At 50.6% G+C, this 19,366-nt stretch overlaps 1 protein-coding gene across 1 annotated transcript; it reads left to right on the top strand.

Moving 5' to 3' along the window:
* Positions 1-2,004: 2,004 nt before the first annotated feature.
* On the top strand, positions 2,005-18,394 carry PLD6 (phospholipase D family member 6; the record flags this gene model as incomplete). The annotated part of the gene is given in 4 exon segments (XM_082260553.1): positions 2,005-2,022; positions 2,025-2,063; positions 2,065-2,506; positions 18,162-18,394. Coding segments are annotated over 4 exon segments (732 nt in total).
* Positions 18,395-19,366: the final 972 nt, after the last annotated feature.

The following is a 19,366-nucleotide window of genomic DNA, read 5'->3' as shown; positions in this document are numbered from 1 at the left end:
GCGCTCGCCCCCTAGCTGCCACCAAGCGACCGATGTACCCATACGTCGGTTTGCCTGGGAGAGCCACCCTGCCGCAGTATATATGCTGTAAGCGGTCGGCAAGTGGTTAATTCTTATTAAAGAGGTTGTAAACTCGTTTAAATGTTTTTTTTTTTTTTTTACAACCTGAAAGACAAAGACATAATGAGCTAGTATGCATCGCATACTAGCTCATTATGAAATACTTACCTTAGAACGAGCCCCCGCCGTTCCGCTCACTCACCAGGCTGTATGACGGGCGACATGTTCCGACCAGCTGATTGGCCGGAGCCGAGGTGACGTCACTCCCGCGCACGCGCGCGGGAGCCGACGGTCACGGCACGGGACTCTGAAGGAACGGCACCAGAGGCCGTTCCTTCAGAGCGCATGCGCCAGTGACGTCACTGGCTGCATGAAAGGTAAATATCTCCTAAACGGTACATGTTTAGGAGATATTTACAGTACCTATAGGTAAGCCTTAATATAGGTTTACCTATAGGTAAAAGTGTCAGAGGAGGGTTTACTTCCTCTTTAAGCATTTAGCACTTACGTTTATATATATTTTCAAAAAGTATTGTCCACTTGGGTTTTCCACATATTGGGGACACAATTTACACCAATTCATTTCTTGGAGGTTTAAAAATTCAAACACCTCAGTTTATTATCCACTTGCCGACCGCTTACTTGAGCTCTACTGCGGCAAAGTGGTTAGTTATCGCCCAGCGGCGTAGACCTATGTCACTGGACTACTCCCCTTGTGGGCGGCGCACGCGCGCCGCCGGAGGCTCGCTCCCGCTGTATTCATTCACAGTGGGAGTCGGGCCAGGGGAGGAGCGGCGGCGATCACCACTGCTCTTCCCCGATCGTCGGGGAATCGAGTCTGGAGATCCGCCCGCTTGTGTAAACAAAGCGGGCGGATCTCCTAAGTGACAGGCAGGGTCAGATTGCAGGGTTCAGCATAGCTAAACATGCGATCTGTCCCTGTGTCACTCAATCACCTCCCCCCACACACGTCAGTAAGCACCAGGCATACATTAACCCCTCCCTCTCCAATAAAATTAACCCCTTCCCTGCCAGTGTCATTTTTACAGTAACAGTGCATATATATAGCACTGATTACTGTAGTAATGTCACTGGTACCCCCAAAAGTGTCAAAAATGTCAGTCAAGGGTCCGATCTGTCTGCCGCAATGTCGCAGTCCCGCAAAAAAAATCGCAGATCTCCGCCATTACTAGTTAAAAAAAAAACACCAAAAATGACAAAAATCTTTCCCTTTGTTAGTAAACGCAATAACTTTTGCGCAAACCAATCAAAATACGCTTATTGTGATTTTTTTTACCAAACATAGGTAGCATAAAACAAATTGGCCAAAAATTTTAAAAAATTTAGATTTTTACATTTTTTGGGGGGAATTTCATATAAAAAGTGTGAAAAATATTGTTATTTTTTCAAAATTTACGCTTTTTTTTGCTTATAGCGCAAAAAGTAAAAATCGCACAGGTGATCAAATACCACCAAAAGAAAGCTCTATTTGTGGGAAAAAAAGGACGTAAATTTCGTTTGGGTATGACGTTGCACGACCGCGCAATTGTCAGTTAAAGTCGCACAGCGCCGAATCACAAAAAGTGGCCTGGACGTAAGACAGCAAAATCCTCCGGTGGTAAAGTGGTTAAAGACTGTATAACCGCACATATTCCCACATATCATTTGTTTATAGGGGTCCATTTTTATACCCAAGCGCAGGCCTGTGGGGTTGGGTGCTTTCACCTCACCCTTGTACCTCATAAGGGGTGCCTAGAGGTAAATGAGGGAAAACATGGAGGTTACTGGTGGCCACCTCTCTCTGGGGGTTAGTTGAGGTGTGACTTCACTGGGTGCATGTTTATTGAGGGTCAGCTTCTCAGGTATAATACAAGGGGATGAGGAGGAACATTTTATTTATCCGCCTCCATATCTCAGACAAGGCTCAGTCCGAGGAGGCTGAACATGGCGGCTCCTCCTCCTCCTCCTCATCATCAGCTCTGCCTCAGCCTTTCCCGCCTCTCTCCTGGCCCCGCCCCCGGTCGTAGTCTCCGCCCTCGGGCTGTCACCATGGTGCCCGGTGTGGTGTGGAAGGCGCTGTGTACGGCGGTGGCGGTATCGGTGGGGGTGGAGGCGTTGTTCCGGTATTGGAGAAGGCGGAGGAGGGCGGTAAAGGAGGTTTTCTTCTTCCCGGTCCCGGTGAGCTGTATGGAGGGTGTTCTGAGCCCCGGGCTCCGGTGTATGTGCCCGCTCCCTCATGCTGACACTGACAGCGCCTTCCACCGACTGATGAGGCGCCTCCTGGAGGCCCGGAGGACTCTGGAGCTCTGCATCTTTACCTTCTCCTGTCCTCCTCTGGGCCAGGCCGTCCTACTTCTCCACCAGCGGGGAGTCCGAGTCCGGGTCATCACCGACAGAGACTACATGGCGGCCTCCGGATCCCAGATAGGAGCTCTGAGGAAGGCGGGTGAGGAGAGGTGCTGGAGGTCAGGTCTGGTTGGGGGGTGCTGATCAGGTCAGGCCTTGTTGAGGGGGGGAGGGGGGTGTGCTGGCCTGGTCAGGCCTGGTTGGAGGGGGGTTGCTGGAGGTCAGGCCTGGTTGGAGGGGGGGGGGGGGTTGCTGGAGGTCAGGCCTGGTTAGGGGGGGAGGTGCTGGAGGTCAGGTCTGGTTGGAGGGGGGTTGCTGGAGGTCAGGCCTGGTTGGAGGGGGGGTGCTGGAGGTCCGGCCTGGTTGGAGGGGGGGGGGGTGCTGGAGGTCAGGTCTGGTTGGGGGGTGCTGAAGATAAGGTCAGGCCTTGAGGGGGGGGGGGGGCTGCTGGAGGTCAGACCTGGTTTGGGAGGGGGGTGCTGGAGGTCAGACCTGGTTGGGGGGGGGGATGCCTGTGACCTCCAACCCCCCCTTTCCTCAGGCCTGGTTGGGGGGGGGGGGGATGCTGGAGGTCAGGTCTGGTTGGGGGGGGGATGCTGGAGGTCAGGCCTTGTTGAGGGGGGGGGATGCTGGAGGTCAGGCCTTGTTGAGGGGGGGGGATGCTGGAGGTCAGGCCTTGTTGAGGGGGGGGGGTGCTGGAGGTCAGGCCTTGTTGAGGGGGGGGGGGGTGCTGGAGGTCAGGCCTTGTTGAGGGGGGGGGATGCTGGAGGTCAGGCCTTGTTGAGGGGGGGGGGTGCTGGAGGTCAGGCCTTGTTGAGGGGGGGGGGGTGCTGGAGGTCAGGCCTTGTTGAGGGGGGGGGGGGTGCTGGAGGTCAGGCCTTGTTGAGGGGGGGGGGGGTGCTGGAGGTCAGGCCTTGTTGAGGGGGGGGGGTGCTGGAGGTCAGGCCTTGTTGAGGGGGGGGGGGTGCTGGAGGTCAGGCCTTGTTGAGGGGGGGGGGGGTGCTGGAGGTCAGGCCTTGTTGAGGGGGGGGGGTGCTGGAGGTCAGGCCTTGTTGAGGGGGGGGGGGGTGCTGGAGGTCAGGCCTTGTTGAGGGGGGGGGGGTGCTGGAGGTCAGGCCTTGTTGAGGGGGGGGGGGTGCTGGAGGTCAGGCCTTGTTGAGGGGGGGGGGTGCTGGAGGTCAGGCCTTGTTGAGGGGGGGGGGTGCTGGAGGTCAGGCCTTGTTGAGGGGGGGGGGTGCTGGAGGTCAGGCCTTGTTGAGGGGGGGGGGTGCTGGAGGTCAGGCCTTGTTGAGGGGGGGGGGTGCTGGAGGTCAGGCCTTGTTGAGGGGGGGGGGTGCTGGAGGTCAGGCCTTGTTGAGGGGGGGGGGTGCTGGAGGTCAGGCCTTGTTGAGGGGGGGGGGTGCTGGAGGTCAGGCCTTGTTGAGGGGGGGGGGGGTGCTGGAGGTCAGGCCTTGTTGAGGGGGGGGGGTGCTGGAGGTCAGGCCTTGTTGAGGGGGGGGGGTGCTGGAGGTCAGGCCTTGTTGAGGGGGGGGGGGTGCTGGAGGTCAGGCCTTGTTGAGGGGGGGGGGGTGCTGGAGGTCAGGCCTTGTTGAGGGGGGGGGGTGCTGGAGGTCAGGCCTTGTTGAGGGGGGGGGGTGCTGGAGGTCAGGCCTTGTTGAGGGGGGGGGGTGCTGGAGGTCAGGCCTTGTTGAGGGGGGGTGCGCTGGAGGTCAGGCCTTGTTGAGGGGGGGGGTGCTGGAGGTCAGGCCTTGTTGAGGGGGGGGGGTGCTGGAGGTCAGGCCTTGTTGAGGGGGGGGGGTGCTGGAGGTCAGGCCTTGTTGAGGGGGGGGGGTGCTGGAGGTCAGGCCTTGTTGAGGGGGGGGGGGTGCTGGAGGTCAGGCCTTGTTGAGGGGGGGGGGTGCTGGAGGTCAGGCCTTGTTGAGGGGGGGGGGTGCTGGAGGTCAGGCCTTGTTGAGGGGGGGGGGTGCTGGAGGTCAGGCCTTGTTGAGGGGGGGGGGTGCTGGAGGTCAGGCCTTGTTGAGGGGGGGGGGTGCTGGAGGTCAGGCCTTGTTGAGGGGGGGGGGTGCTGGAGGTCAGGCCTTGTTGAGGGGGGGGGGGGTGCTGGAGGTCAGGCCTTGTTGAGGGGGGGGGGGTGCTGGAGGTCAGGCCTTGTTGAGGGGGGGGGGTGCTGGAGGTCAGGCCTTGTTGAGGGGGGGGTGCTGGAGGTCAGGCCTTGTTGAGGGGGGGGGTGCTGGAGGTCAGGCCTTGTTGAGGGGGGGGGGGGTGCTGGAGGTCAGGCCTTGTTGAGGGGGGGGGGGGTGCTGGAGGTCAGGCCTTGTTGAGGGGGGGGTGCTGGAGGTCAGACCTTTGCTGGAGGTCAGGCCTGGTTGGGGGGTGGGTGGGTGGGTACTGGAGGTCAGGCCTGGTTGGGGGTGGGGAGGTTGCCGGAGGTCAGGCATGGTTGGGGGGGGGGGGGTTTCTGGAGGTCAGACCTGGTTGGGGGGGGGGGTTGCTGGAGGTCAGACCTGGTTGGGGGGGTGCTGGAGGTCAGGCCTGGGGGGAGGGGGGGGCTGCTGCTGGTCGGGCCTGGTTGGGGGTGCTGCTGGAGGTCAGGCCTTGTTGTGGGGGGGAGGGTGCGGGAGGTCGGGCCTCGTTGGGGGGGGGGGGGGGGGTTCTGGAGGTCAGAACTGGTTGGGGGGGTGCTGGAGGTCAGATCTGGTTGGGGGACCTGGAGGTCAGGCCTGGCTGAGTTGGGGGGGAGTTGGATGTCAGGCCTGGTTGGGTTGAGGAAAGGGGGGGGGGAGGTGCTGGAGGTCAGGTCTGGGTGGGTGGTTGGAGAAGGGGGGTGCTGGAGGTCCGGTCTGGTTGGGGAGGGGGTACTGGGGGTCAAACCTGGTTTTGGGGGAGATCAGGCCTGTTTATGGGGTGGATTGGGGGTGGGGAACAGGCCTGGTGGAGGTTGGTTGTGGTAAAGGTGCACAGTGAGTCATGTTATGGTAGTGGGAGCTTATGCTCTGTGTTGGGGGTAGAGGGGAGGGCATCAGAGAGTAGGGGTATGAACAGGGGGGGGGGGTGGAAGTGTTTAAAAGTAAGGGGGTGGAGTGCCAGGTGGTGGAAATTAGTTGGACATAGACTGGCATTGGGGGAAGGGTGAGTAAAACTGCTTGCTTGTTTTAGGTCTGAGATACTAGCATTTCAAGAAAGAGGACAGCAAGGTCAGTTCTCTTCTCTGACAGGTTCCATATAAAGAATAAATGTGCTTTTATTTTCAGTCTCACTATATGTGTTTTAAGCTGGCTGTAGATGGATCAAAACTTGGTCAGTTCAGTAGAGCTGCTGAATTCCAGCCCATCTGTCCTTTTCAGTAGACAAGAGATTGGCTTTTGTCAAATGGGACTGTTGCAAGGGTTTTGCCCAACAGCAGCTGGCAACCAATCACCTGCAGCTGCTGATCCGTGTATTCTGACAGCGAAGGAACCCCCCCCCCCCCCCCCTCCATTCCTGTCAGAATACAATGGCACAGCTGGGGGGGGGGGGGGTTCCTCCATCCATCTAGATTGCATAGATGGAGGAATCCATTCATTTTTTTTTCTTTCCAGTTAGCCCTCTGGCTGCTCAAGAAAAAGAAGCCTTGGACATGCAGTTTAGTGCCAATCACCTGCTCACACTAGAAATTTAGGACCCCAACAGATTTCAATAAACATCATAATAAGGTGTGGTGCAATTTTGCATGCTTTCATGAAACATTAGAATGTGAATACAGCCTAAAGCGGAAAGTGCTGAAGAGTATATTTGTGATGTATAAAAGTATTTTTGGTCAAAAATAGTTTTGGCGAGAATAGAGAGAGGAAAGGTTGTTACTCCTCTCTGGGTTTTATTGCTGTCTCCTTCACCTGTGGAGTTGAATTATATATTGCTCAAAAAATTAAAGGAACACTGAAAACACATCAGATCTCAACAGGGAAAAATCTCATGCTGGATATCTATACTGGTATGGACTGGGTAATGTGTTGGGAAGGAAAGGATGCCACATCGTTTGATGGAAATGAAAATTATCAACCTACAGGGGGCTGAATTCAAAGACCCCTCAAAAATCAAAGTGAAAAAATTATGCAGAAGGCTAGTCCATTTTCCTGACATTTTTTTGCAGGAACTCAAAATGGTCCTTGGTAGTTTGTATGGCCCCCACATACTTGTATGCTTGCCTGACAATGTCGGGGCATGCTCCTAATGAGATGACAGATGGTGTCCTGGGGTATTTTCTCCCAGATCTGGACCAGGGCATCACTGAGCTCCTGAACAGACCGAGGTGCAACCTGGTGGCGTCAGATGGACCAAAACATAATGTCCCAGAGGGTTTCTATTGGATTTAGGTCAGGTGAGCGTGGGGGCCATTCAGTGGTATCAATTCCTTCATCCTCCAGGAACTGGCTGCATACTTCCACCACATGAGGCCGGGCATTGTCATGCACCAGCGTAGGGTCTGATGGGCCCAAGGATTTCATCCTGATACCTAATGCCAATCAGGGTGCCATTGTACAGCCTGCAGAGGTCTGTGTGTCCCTCCATGGATATACGTCCCCAGACCATCACTGACCCACCACCAAACCGGTCATACTGAATGATGTTACAGGTAGCATAACGAAAATGGCTGTGCACCGACACTCCCCATCCAACCTGATGGAGCTTGAGAGGATCTGCAAAGAAGAATGGGAGAAACTACCCAGAAATAGGTGTGCCAAGCTTGTAGCATCATACTCCAAAAGACTTGAGGCTGTAATTTGGTGCCAAAGGTGCTTCAACAAAGTATTGAGCAAAGGCTTTAAATACGTGTACATGGGATTTTTTTCGTTTATTTTTAATAAGATTTCAAACTGACTTCTTTCATGTTGTCATTGTGGGTATTGTTTGTAGAATTGTGAGGCAAATAATGAATTTAATCTATTGTGGAATAAGGCTGTAACAAAATGTGTAAAAAGTGAAACGCTGTGAATACTTTGCGGATGCGAAATGTAAGTATAGCGATTTTTGCTTTACAGAATTAGATTCGTTTTAGAATGTGGCTGCCAATAGATTTAGAGTTAGAGTCGGTTCACACTGGGGCGGCACGACTCTGTACTACTTCGGGGGCGACTTGTGCAGTCGCGCGTACCGTGACTTCGGCGCGACTTACACAGACTTCACATAATGAAAGTCTATGGAAGTCGCTCCAGGTCGCCCTGAAGTAGTACAGGACCCTTTTTCTAAGTCAGAGCGACTTGTGTCGCTCCTATTAGAACGGGTCCTGTAGCAGTCAATGGACTGCGAGGGACCACGACTTGTCAGGCTGACAAGTCGCCCTAGTGTGAATCGAGGCTTAGAGTTAAGCCTCGTACACACGCAACGATTGTTGGCCGACCGATCGGCCGTATTTAGTCCAGTGTTGTTGTGTTGGTTGAAATGTGCTCTAGACTGCACACGAATTTTATCGGGCCAACAAAAACCAATTTCAGAAGTGATGTCATGTTCTGGTTTACTTTCCTTGTGTTTTTTCTTCTCTGAGCATGCCCAGTCTTGCTCGTCACATTTTTGTCTGCTGAAATCTGTACTGACTAAAGAACAATCGGCCGTTCTGTTGATGGCCAACAAAAATTTTATAGCATGCACACCAGATTTTGTTCGGCCAAAAAGTCGGAGTCGGTTGTCGGAAGCATCATACTAACAAGCCGACAATCAGACGTTGGCCAAAAATTCATGGCCAACAATCGTTGCGTGTGTACAAGGCTTTAGGTTTTAGCTGAACTGATACTTTAACCCCTAACCAAAAATAAAAATAAATGAACCTATAATAATAAAATAACTTACCCCAAACGTTAACCTGAACTTCTTCCTTAACCCTACTCTTAACAAAAAAGTAAAAATTAATTATAAATGTATTTATATTAACTTTTTTAGAAATTACTAATGGTAATCATAATAATAAAAAAATAATTTAACCTCCTAAACCTAACCCAAAAAAATATATAAATAATAAGAAATGCAGAATTTAAAAAAAAAAAAAAAGCTGAAAGAGCAACAAATGACAGATGATATATTTTTTAATATTGGCTAGAAAAAAAAGAGAAAAAAAAAAAGCAAAAGCTCAAAAATTCTTTAAAAGCAATGTACAAAAAGGCAGGTGAAAACACACAAAAAACATAAAAAAAAAAAAAAGCCTAAATCCTATGGAACTCTTTAGTTGTGTTTTTAAAAGTCCTGCTTGCTGCATTTTTGGTGCACGTTTACAAAACACACCTTTAAAAACATTCCTCCCCATTGAAATGAATAGATAACACCTGCTGTTGCATTTTTGGTGCACAGTGGCATGTCCATGTTTCACAGGTGCCTGCTGGGTAATAGGCATCCAAAAAACGCATCAAAAACAAGGTATGTGTTTTTTTTTTTTTTTTTAATGCTGCATCTTTGCAACAAAGCAGTGTGAAAGCAGCCTTACAGGCAGTCATTTGTTCTTCGCTGAGATGAAGAATAAAAAATATACTTAAAAAATAAAAAATTGCAAAAAAGTGGTAAAAAACAAAAGTTGCAGAGAGTGGTGCCATATCATTTAAAATCTGCCTCCAATGGGAGGAAGGGGAGTGCGGAGGACCTGTGATGTCACACTAGACCAGTGATGACAAACCTTGGCACCCCAGATATTTTGGAACTACATTTCATATGATGCTCATGTTCTTTGCAGCGTAGTTGAGCATTATGGGGAATGAAGTTCCAAAACATCTGAGGTGCCAAGGTTTGCTATCACTGCCCTAGTCTGTAGACACTTGGGGAAAAGTTTTGTAAAAAGGGTGCTTCAAGGGGGACTTGGGGGGGGATGTCCATCCAAGTGACCTAATTTAATGTTGAGAAAAATATTTTCTTTTTAAAACCTTGGGCATTATAGGGTTGAGGCAGAACCCCTGTTGGGTTTGTATTGGTACCAAAGAAAAGCGTATTACTGGCGCAAAAAGGCAAATTAGGGACCCGCCGGTTCTATAGAAAATAATTAACAATAAAACAGGACAATTCTCTATAAATAACAAACGTCTGTAAGTACGGCTATTGTATGTCAATAGAATTTGTACCATATTGTTATAGCCTAACAAACCTTTAGGGATGTAGATTGCATTGCTATACTCCAGAGGAACCGCGGGTGTCTATGACCCAGCGGTTCCTGATTAGCCCTATAAAATCCTTTACCTAAAATGGCGCCGTATAGGCCTGAAGAAGGAGTGCATGCTCCACAAACTCATCGCCTGACGTCACGACCAGAGGAAGTGCCGAAAACCACCTGCAAAGACTACAGGAGCCGTAACCGCTGGAACATCCTGAAAATTGCACTGGATTGACGATCCTTATTATGAATACCATGAGTTAAGCCTTATATTACTCCTGTTTGTGAGGACCATGACTTGGGTTTTTATTTAATAAACCCTTCATGCTGCACTTAGTTTGGTGCCTGTGCTTTTTCTCCAGGGTTTGTATTGGTGTCTGTGCCCCCGCTGGGGATCTTCATCCCTCTCTATTCATTTTGGTGATTGGTACAGAAAGTGATGAGCAATCAACAATTTTACAGTTGACTTATTGATGGGCAAAGGAAATGTTCCCAGCCTCACGCAGAGAGCAGATATAACTAAAAAAAAAAAAACTGGCAGTTGATCTAAGCATTCTATCCAGAAAGTTTTAGATAAGCCACCAGGCCAACTGACTTTTTACCCTTTTTATGTTTTTCCTTTTTGGTCCTGATAATGTTTGAATATTGTATAGCAATACAGAAGAGTAACCACATACACATTGATGATAAATATTAAATCTGTAAGGCCCCTTTCACACGGAGCGGACCGTATTGCGATCTGCTCCGCACTTCTTTTTTTTTTTACGGACACGGATGACATTTGTGTCATCCGGTCCGTATGTCCGCATATCATCCCATCCGTTTGTGGATGATATACGGACATAATGTATGTCTATGGGATTGCGGATGACACCCCTGACATCCGATTTTGCGTCCTTTACGTTTTTTTAAACGGAAGAAAAAATAGGGTTCTGTTCCGTTCCAAAAAACAGAACAGAACTGATAGAACGCAAATCAGATGTCAGCGCTATCATCCGCTGACATCCGCAATCCCATTGACATGCATTATGTCCGTTTATCACCCGCAAACGGATGGGGTGATATACGGACATACGGAACGCCTGTGTGAAAGGGGCCTAAGAAGAAATCTTTCTAGCCAATCACCCAAGTGTTATATGTGGGAGTGGGAAGCAAGTTTGAGGATATGTTAAAATAAATAAATAATACTTGAACATCTAAAGCTGGTAGGATAGGGGCTGTATACTGGGGCTTTGGCTGCTGCTGTCAGCCATAACCCTGGTTATTGTTTTTTCAGCTGGCGATTCTGTTTCTGCTAAAAGTGATGCAAGTGGCTGATTAGCTGCTGGATTGCTTTTAGAAAGAGGTTAGACTGGTCAATTATCCCCCCCCCCCTTTTTTCTTTTTTTCTCTGGTCTCTTCTTGGGCTTGCTGTTCCTACTGGTGAACCCTGGAAACGATCCGATGGGGCGTGTGGTTGGCCATAGAGGTGAACAGTGACCAGATTGTCTCTCTTCACCTCCTGTGATAGGAGGTCAGAAGTGATGTCATGATGTTACTTGAAGTTTAGAGCAGATGGTTTTTTTTTTTTTTTTTTTTTTTTTGGAAAGCATTGGATAAATGTTTTTTCTTACAGACCCCAGATGTCTCCTAAGTGGCGGTTCACACTAATGCGATCACAGACATCGCATATGATTCGGAGCGCACTGCTCCTAAAATCACATGCAATGTCTGCAAAAAGCAACCCAGGAGCCAAGGCTGAACTCGCACTGCACAGTGTCGTTTGGATCATTGCCCATCTGTACTGTGAAGCGTCGTCCAATCAACTTTGCTGCAATTTGTCTGAATCTGGGCTGACAGTATATCTCTAAACATTGCAGATTTCATCACTTGTTTTTGAAGCCTGACAATGGCCTGTTTCATATGGATGTAGGTTCACAGCAATAGATTCCACATGCAAATTTCACATTTGGAATCAACTCCAGACCTTTTACCTGCTTAATTGATGAAGAAATAATGGAGTAGCCCACACCTGGCCATGAAACCACTTTTGATTCAAATGTCCATTTACTTTTGGTCACTTGAAAAAGGGGGGGGGGGGGGTGACTATTCTTAAGAGCTGTATTTCCTAGACCCTTCCTCTGATTTGGATGTACACCCCCTCAAATTAAACCCAAGTGTGCACACTTTCAGCCCATATCCCTTATATAACTATAGCTTGAATATGTTTTGGTAAATACCTGAAAAAAAAATTGTCTATATATATATATATATAATGAGAGAGACCTAACTGTATATTGTGTTTTTTGCATTAAAATTCATTAAAATGTATTTTTTTCCAAAAAAAAAAAATAATTTGAAAAACTGCAGCGCAAATACTGTGACCTAAAACATTGCAATGCCATTTTATTCTGCAGCGTCTCAAAATAGAATGTTTGAGGGCTCTAAATAACTTTCTAGCAAAAAATACTGATTTTCTCTTATGTCCTCCGACAGTCGCCGCCTCTTCATATTTGTCACATATGGGGTATTAGACTTTGCTCCGAAGGAGTAGCTAGGCAACAGAATATGTTAACATTAAAGCTTTTAACATATCCCACCCTCAAGGGGTGGTCCCCTCAGTCAATACCCTCCTACTTCCTGCAACCATATCTCAGTTTCAATGTCTAGCTTGTCAGGAGTGGCTGGCTCTCTCTGTGCTGGGGCTTTGTGCCCCAGACTCTTACTTCTTTTTTGATTTTTTTGTTTGAGTTTTCTCTCTACCTTTACTTAGCTGTTCTTTTTGTCAGCATTAGTTAGTTCTTTGGATGAAGAGGATCATGCGGGCTGGGTCTCGGGCTGATCCCCCTGTTCGCAGGTCGTGGGTCAGTGGCTTCCCAGCCTGCCATCGAGCGTTCAGCCAGGTAACGCTCCAGGCACAGTGAACGACCCATCCCTGTTCGGTGCAGGGATGATTGGTGAGGTGGCTACCTCACTGGACGCTGTGCGGTTTCTTAACCCCCATTCTGTGCGTCTTGTATGCGACTCTCCCTGCCTCATGTGCAGCGGCTTGTTCGCCTGTGCGGGTCCCCCACGCCATTGTGAGGTAAGTGTATCTATGTGGGGACCTGTCTGTCTGGGGGGGTGTCAGTCTGGGACTGTGTAACCTGCCTCTGTTCTCACTGTTTGTCTCCCTATCACTCGGCTGCATGCTGTGGGCTGCAAGGGGGGAGGGAGCTGTGTGACACTGTGTGTCAGCCTTGTCAGTGTGAGAAGCTGTGTGCTGTGGGGCATGTTTTGTGGCATGTTTTTTTATACATGGATAACATGTGTGCATTACTGTACTGTGGAGCGGCGGTTTCGGCGCCAAACGGCGCCATTTTGCCTACACTCGCTCCGGCCGCATGTTCTACATGCATGGCGGCCATTTTCTTGTAGCCTCCCATAGGCTTTAATAGAGCGCCCTTGCCGCATCACTTCCTCTTCTCCAGGATACACTGATCGAGGCAGCAGCAGCGGCGAGGGTCTCCTCAGGTTATATCCTTCTTATCCATTGCCTGTGTCAGTTTATTGTCCCTGTGGGGGTCTCATTGTGCTTGTGTGTAGTGCGGTGGGCTGCGCTCGCCGCGCTTGTTAAAGGGGCAGTTAACCCTTTATTATCCGGCATTTGTAATTGGGGCAATGGATTCTCAGGAGGGCAAATTTCCTACCGCCTTGGTGGAAAGCCAGGGGACCGCTGTTTCCCCCCCAGGGGGGGGATTTAGCCACTATTGTGGCTGGCCTTGCTGCTCAGGTGCAGATGCTGGTGGCTGCTCAATCTACTAAGAGACCTAGAGTTTCTCTTTCCTCTAATTCTGAGGGTGAAGGTGATGGGGCTGTTATGGCGGGGGCCTCCTTATCGGGGTCCCGCTCCTCCCTGGATCTAGTGGGGTCCGAGGTGGAGGCTGAAGTTGAAGGGGTTGATAATTCTCCCCCTGGCTCGCCTGAAGAGCTTGCAATCATGGATGAATTGATTGTTTTATGGAAGCAAACGCTGCGTTTGCAGGATGAAGTGTGTCCCCCCGCTGCCTTGGCGGCTTATGGGACGCAGAGAAAACGCAGGATGCCGCAGGTTTTTCCCTGCAATGATGATTTTCAGCGCGCTGTTAAAGAACAATGGCGCAATCTACGCAAACCTTTTGCTGTACCAAGTAGGTTCAAGCTGCGTTATCCTTTCTCGCCTTCCACTGATGAAAGGTGGTGTGTGCCACCCCCAGTGGATCACGCTATTGCGGTTTTAAACAAATCCACTGCGATTCCTGCAGAGGATTCCCCTGTGTTCCGTGATGCCACGGATAGGAGATTAGAGTCTCTTGCCCGTCATACTTATTCTGTTACGGGTTCTATGCTTAAGGCTCTGTTTGCCTCTCTCATGGCGGCCCAGGCTGTCGCAAGTTGGACGCAGATGCTTAGGCGCGTCCTAGTGGCCGATTCGGCCTCGCCGGCGACCCTGGATATGGTGGATCAAATCCACCAGGGTGTCATGTATCTGTGTGATGCAGACTTGGACCTAGTCCCGTTGGCTGCACGTGTGCACAGCGTGGCGGTGTTGTCTCGCCGTCTGGTTTGGTTGAAATGTTGGTCGGTGGACCAATCTTCACGTAAGACCTTAGCCAATCTGCCTTATGATGGGTCTCGCCTTTTTGGGGAGTCCTTGGATGTGTTGGTTAAGGGGATCACCGGAGGTAAGAGCACTCTCTTGCCCCATTTCCCCAAGGCTAAGGGGGCTTCTGGGAAGAAGCATGCTAATTTTCGGCCCCCTCAGGGGTCCTTTCGTGCCTTTCGGTCGCACTACAAGGGCAAACCGTTCAAAGGTCAAGGCTCTCAGAAGAAGCCCTGGTCTGGGAAACAGAAGTCCGGTCAATCCGGATCCGCAGCCCATAACAGTGCGGCCTGAAGGGGCGCCCTCACCCAGTTTTGGGGTGGGGGGACGCTTGCTCGGTTTTCTTCAACCCTGGTTGGCCCGCGTGCGGGACAGATGGGTTCAGGAGATCATTCGATCTGGTTACAAGATCGAGTTTCTCTCTCGGCCGGAGAGCAGATTTTTTCCCTCAAATCTTCAACTGTCTCCAGAGCGTTTACGGGACCTGCACCTGGCGGTGCGGGACCTGAGGGCTCAGGGAGTGGTGGTTCCGGTGCCTCATCGGGACAGATTTCGGGGCTTTTATTCCAATCTGTTCACCGTGCCCAGAAAGGAGGGCAAGGTTCGTCCAATTCTGGACTTGAAGGCTCTGAACCGCTCTGTGCGGGTTCGCAAGTTCCGCATGGAATCCCTGCGGTCGGTGGTGGCTGCCCTGGTTCCGGGGGAATTCATGGCCTCCATCGATTTGAAGGATGCGTATCTTCACATCCCCATTTTCGATGGTCACCAGAGGTACCTTCGATTCGCCATTGCGGAGGATCACTACCAGTTCGTGGCGTTGCCTTTTGGTCTCGCCTCGGCTCCGCGGGTCTTCACCAAGGTGCTTGCACCGGTTCTGGCATTGTTGAGGGCCCAGGGCGTTTCTGTCCTGGGGTATCTGGACGACATTCTGGTTCGGTCTGCGACCAGCCAGGGTCTGGAGAAGGACCTGTCTGTCACGATGCAAACTCTGCAGGAGTTTGGTTGGACGATAAATTTTCCAAAGTCGACACTGAGTCCGTCGGTTCGTCTTCCCTACCTGGGAATGATTCTGGACTCGGTGCAGGCGAAGGTCTTCCTGCCGGAAGACAAACTCAGAACTCTTCAGGAGGAAGTTAGGTCCCTCAGGGACGTTCCGCACTCGTCTCTGCGGACGTGCATGAGATGTCTAGGATTGATGGTCTCGGCCTTCGAGGCGATTCCCTTCGCCCAGTTTCACACGCGGGGTCTCCAAGCGGAGATCCTGTCCATGTGGGACGGGCGACCTCAATCTCTGGATCTTCAAATCTCGTTGAGTCATCGCACCAGAAGAGACCTTCTGTGGTGGCTCCAGTCCCCGATGGTGTCCAGGGGCAAGTCGTTTCGTCCTATCTCGTGGACGGTAATCACCACGGATGCCAGCCTGTCGGGCTGGGGTGGTGTTCTGGGCGTTCTGTCCGCCCAGGGGACTTGGTCGGAGGGGGAGTCCTCCCTTCCGATCAACATTCTGGAATTGCGTGCGATAAATCTGTCTTCATCGCTGGACGGACCGGCTGCAGGGCTGCCCGGTTTGGGTGCAGACGGACAATGCCACGGCGGTGGCCTACATCAACCACCAAGGGGGCACCAGGAGTGCCCGAGCGGCTCGAGAAGTGGCCGACATTCTGTCTTGGGCCGAGACTCATGTCCCGGCGATAACGGCGGTTCACATTCCAGGGGTGGAGAACTGGCAGGCGGACTATCTGAGTCGCCAGACCCTGGATCAGGGGGAATGGTCTCTCCACCCGGCTGTCTTCCAGATGTTGTGCGCGAAGTGGGGTCTTCCAGATGTGGACCTGTTCGCGTCTCGTCTCAACAACAAGGTCCGTGGCAAGGACGCGCGACCCTCGGGCAGACGCGTCGGACGCGTTAGTGGCCCCGTGGCATCAGTACAAGCTGATGTACGCGTTTCCACCGATTCAGTTGCTGTCCAGGTTCCTTCGCAGGTTACACTCGGAACGCAGCACGGTGATTCTTGTGGCACCGGACTGGCCTCGCCGGTCCTGGTACGCAGACCTCGTGAATCTGGCGGTCGACGCCCCGTGGCGTCTGCCTCTTCGAGACGATCTCCTGTCTCAGGGCCCGATATTCCATCCTGCTTTACAGTCGCTGGCTTTGACAGCCTGGCTGTTGAGACTGAGGTCCTGAAGGAGATGGGTCTCTCCCCGGAGGTCGTTCATACCTTGATCAACGCGAGGAAGTCTTCCTCGGGGAAGGTTTATTACCGTACTTGGAAGGCCTATTTTGCCTGGTGTGAGTCCAGGGGGTTTTCACCCCGCACGTACTCGGTTTCCCGAGTGCTGTCCTTCCTTCAAACAGGTGTCGATCAGCGTTTGGCGCTGGCTACGATAAAGGGTCAGGTGTCTGCGCTGGCCGTTCTGTTTCAACGTCCCGTGGCTTCCAACTCCTTGGTTGGCACTTTTGTTCAGGGAGTGCGGCATCTGGTTCCTCCTAGGAGGGATCCTCTGCCCCCCTTGGGACTTGAATCTCGTTCTATCTGTGTTACAACGTGCTCCTTTTGAACAGATCAGGGAGATCTCGTTGTCTATGTTGTCCAAAAAGGTCGCCTTTTTGGTTGCGATCACTTCGGCTCGCAGAGTGTCGGAGCTGGCGGCTTTGTCCTGCAAGTCTCCGTATCTGGTTGTTCATTTGGATAAGGTGGTCTTGCGACCTAATCCTTCTTTTCTTCCGAAGCGAGTTTCGGAATTCCATCTTAATGAAGATATTATCTTGCCTTCGCTGTGCGCGAAGCCTAAACATCCAAAGGAGGTGAGACTACATTCTTTGGATGTTGTTTGGGCGATAAGGGTTTACCTTAAGTCGACTGAGTCTTTTCGAAAGACGGACTCCTTGTTTGTTCTTCCAGAGGGTCCTCGGAAGGGCATGGCGGCGTCGGCCTCTACCATCGCCAAATGGATCAGGCAGACCATTGAACAGGCCTATGCTTTGCAGGGGAAGGTTCCCCCTGTGCCTGTGAAGGCGCACTCTACTAGATCTCGGAGTACGTCTTGGGCCTGTCGTCATGGGGCTTCTGTAGCCCAGGTGTGTAAGGCGGCGACCTGGTCGACCGTGCACACTTTCACAAAATTCTACAAAGTAGATGTTCAGGCATCGGCGGATGCTTCCTTTGGCCGCAAGGTTCTTAGTGCGGCAATCCCCTAGGGTCCCTTGTTGGGGTCCTCTGGCTGTTGGGATAAGTTTTTTTATCCCCTGGTTATTTGTCTTTTCCTGGGTTGTTGCTCCTGTTGAGCAATTATTTTTCCTGTAGCCCAGCTGGTTTCCTTCCTTTGGTAAGGTTCCTTTCTTTTGATGCGGAGACTGCGTTGCCTTTCGGCGCGGATGCGTTTCCCACTCCTCATGTTTGCACTGCTTTGGGACGTCCCCATATGTGACGAATATGAAGAGGCGGCGACTGTTGGAGGACGTAAGAGAAAACGGAATTTTTGTAAAATCTTACCTGTAAAATTCCTTTCTCGGAGTCCTCCGACAGTCGCCGCCCCCGCCCCTCTTTTGGGGTTTGGTTGTATACTCTACTGCTATTCCACTGAAACTGAGATATGGTTGCAGGAAGTAGGAGGGTATTGACTGAGGGGACCACCCCTTGAGGGTGGGATATGTTAAAAGCTTTAATGTTAACATATTCTGTTGCCTAGCTACTCCTTCGGAACAAAGTCTAATACCCCATATGTGACGAATATGAAGAGGCGGCGACTGTCGTTTTTGCTTACAAGAAAAAAAAAAAAAAAAAAAAAAAAAAAAAGTGTCAGAAAAGGGCTGGTCTTCAAGTCAGTGGGTGATGGTCCCTCCACTCTTATTCTGCATTACATAGAGGTCTTCTGAGAAGATTTAACGTTCAAACAACATTCGGGGGGGGGGGGGGGGGTTGGGGGGCTCTGCAGCACTCAGCGATGGTAAATTTAGTGGGTTATGCTTTTAGGATAAGGTTAGCATTCACTGGATGATTTTACTCTTTGCCTGGAGTTCCTCTTTGACACACTTTCTTATCTTTTGCAGGTATTGTGGTTCGTCACAGTCAGTCTTCTGGTTTCATGCACCATAAGTTTGCGGTGGTAGATAAGAAATTTGTGATAACTGGTTCCATGAACTGGACCATGCAGGCCATCCAGGCAAACAAGGAAAATCTTCTCATGACAGATGACCGAGTCTTTGTGTCTGCGTACCTGGAGGAGTTTGAGCGGCTTTGGGAGGAGTATGACCCTGCCACCTACGATTTCTTCCCAGAGTAAAAGATAAGTGATGGAGATCCCTGAGTTTCAGAAGGTCTGTGGTGTGCCACGTCACCTTGGTTTTTAAAATTTCAAGTGATTTTTTTTTTTTTTTTTTTAAACATTTTTTTTTACACTCCGGTAAACCTCAAAAAGCTGCGCCTCTGATCTGGGACAGGGTGTCATTTCAACATTATCACACTGTTTTGTTAAATATTTTGTTTTATTATTTTTACGTTGCTGTAATCTGAAAATGCATTATTGGGCCAGTCATGACCACTCTGGGATCTGTGGGTTATTGTGATTGTTACATCTATATTATATTTATATAATGAAAAGTGAGGTAAAGAATATTTCACTTACTCAAAAATGTTCAACAATGTTTAATACTATAGAGCAGCGATTCTTAACATGAGGTACAAATACCCCCAGGGTTTTTTTGGCACAACATTTAAAGGGGTACTCCAAAATAATGTTGTACTAGTGGAAAAAGTCTGTGTCAGGGATTCTGTGTGGTCCACAAAGTAAAAGGCCGTGGTAAAGGAAGTGTGTGCAGAAAGTCCTATAGATGCGACCTGCTCCACTCTGTAGTATCAGTCCTCTTTGCTACATTCTCCACAGAGCACTGAAAGCACTGCTGTGGTCCTCCTTAAAAGTGCAGCATACAGGTGAGCCACCAGTCTGTCCCCTTGCTCCACAGTCCAGACACTCCCTAGAGGAGCCCTAGATACGGGAAATCCAGTGCCTAATTCCAAACATAACACTGGATGCACACCAATACGATATGGTACAACCCAAAGAGCCCCCCCCCCCCCCCCCCCATCTCAGCCTTCCAGCTCCCTCTTTCATTCCACTGACACAGCTGCATTTTACCCAGTTGTCTTCCAGGAAAGCACGAGGCATAGAGCTCCTTTTACTAGGACGGGAAACACATTGCCAGGTCAGAGGTTAAAAGGAGGTCCTCGCATAGAATTTTGATTATTGCTAAGGAAA

This window comes from Pelophylax lessonae, assembly GCF_965119305.1.
Source record: "Pelophylax lessonae genome assembly, chromosome: 6".
NCBI classification, from domain to species: domain Eukaryota; kingdom Metazoa; phylum Chordata; class Amphibia; order Anura; family Ranidae; genus Pelophylax; species Pelophylax lessonae.
This window is presented reverse-complemented; position numbering and strand designations above follow the sequence as displayed.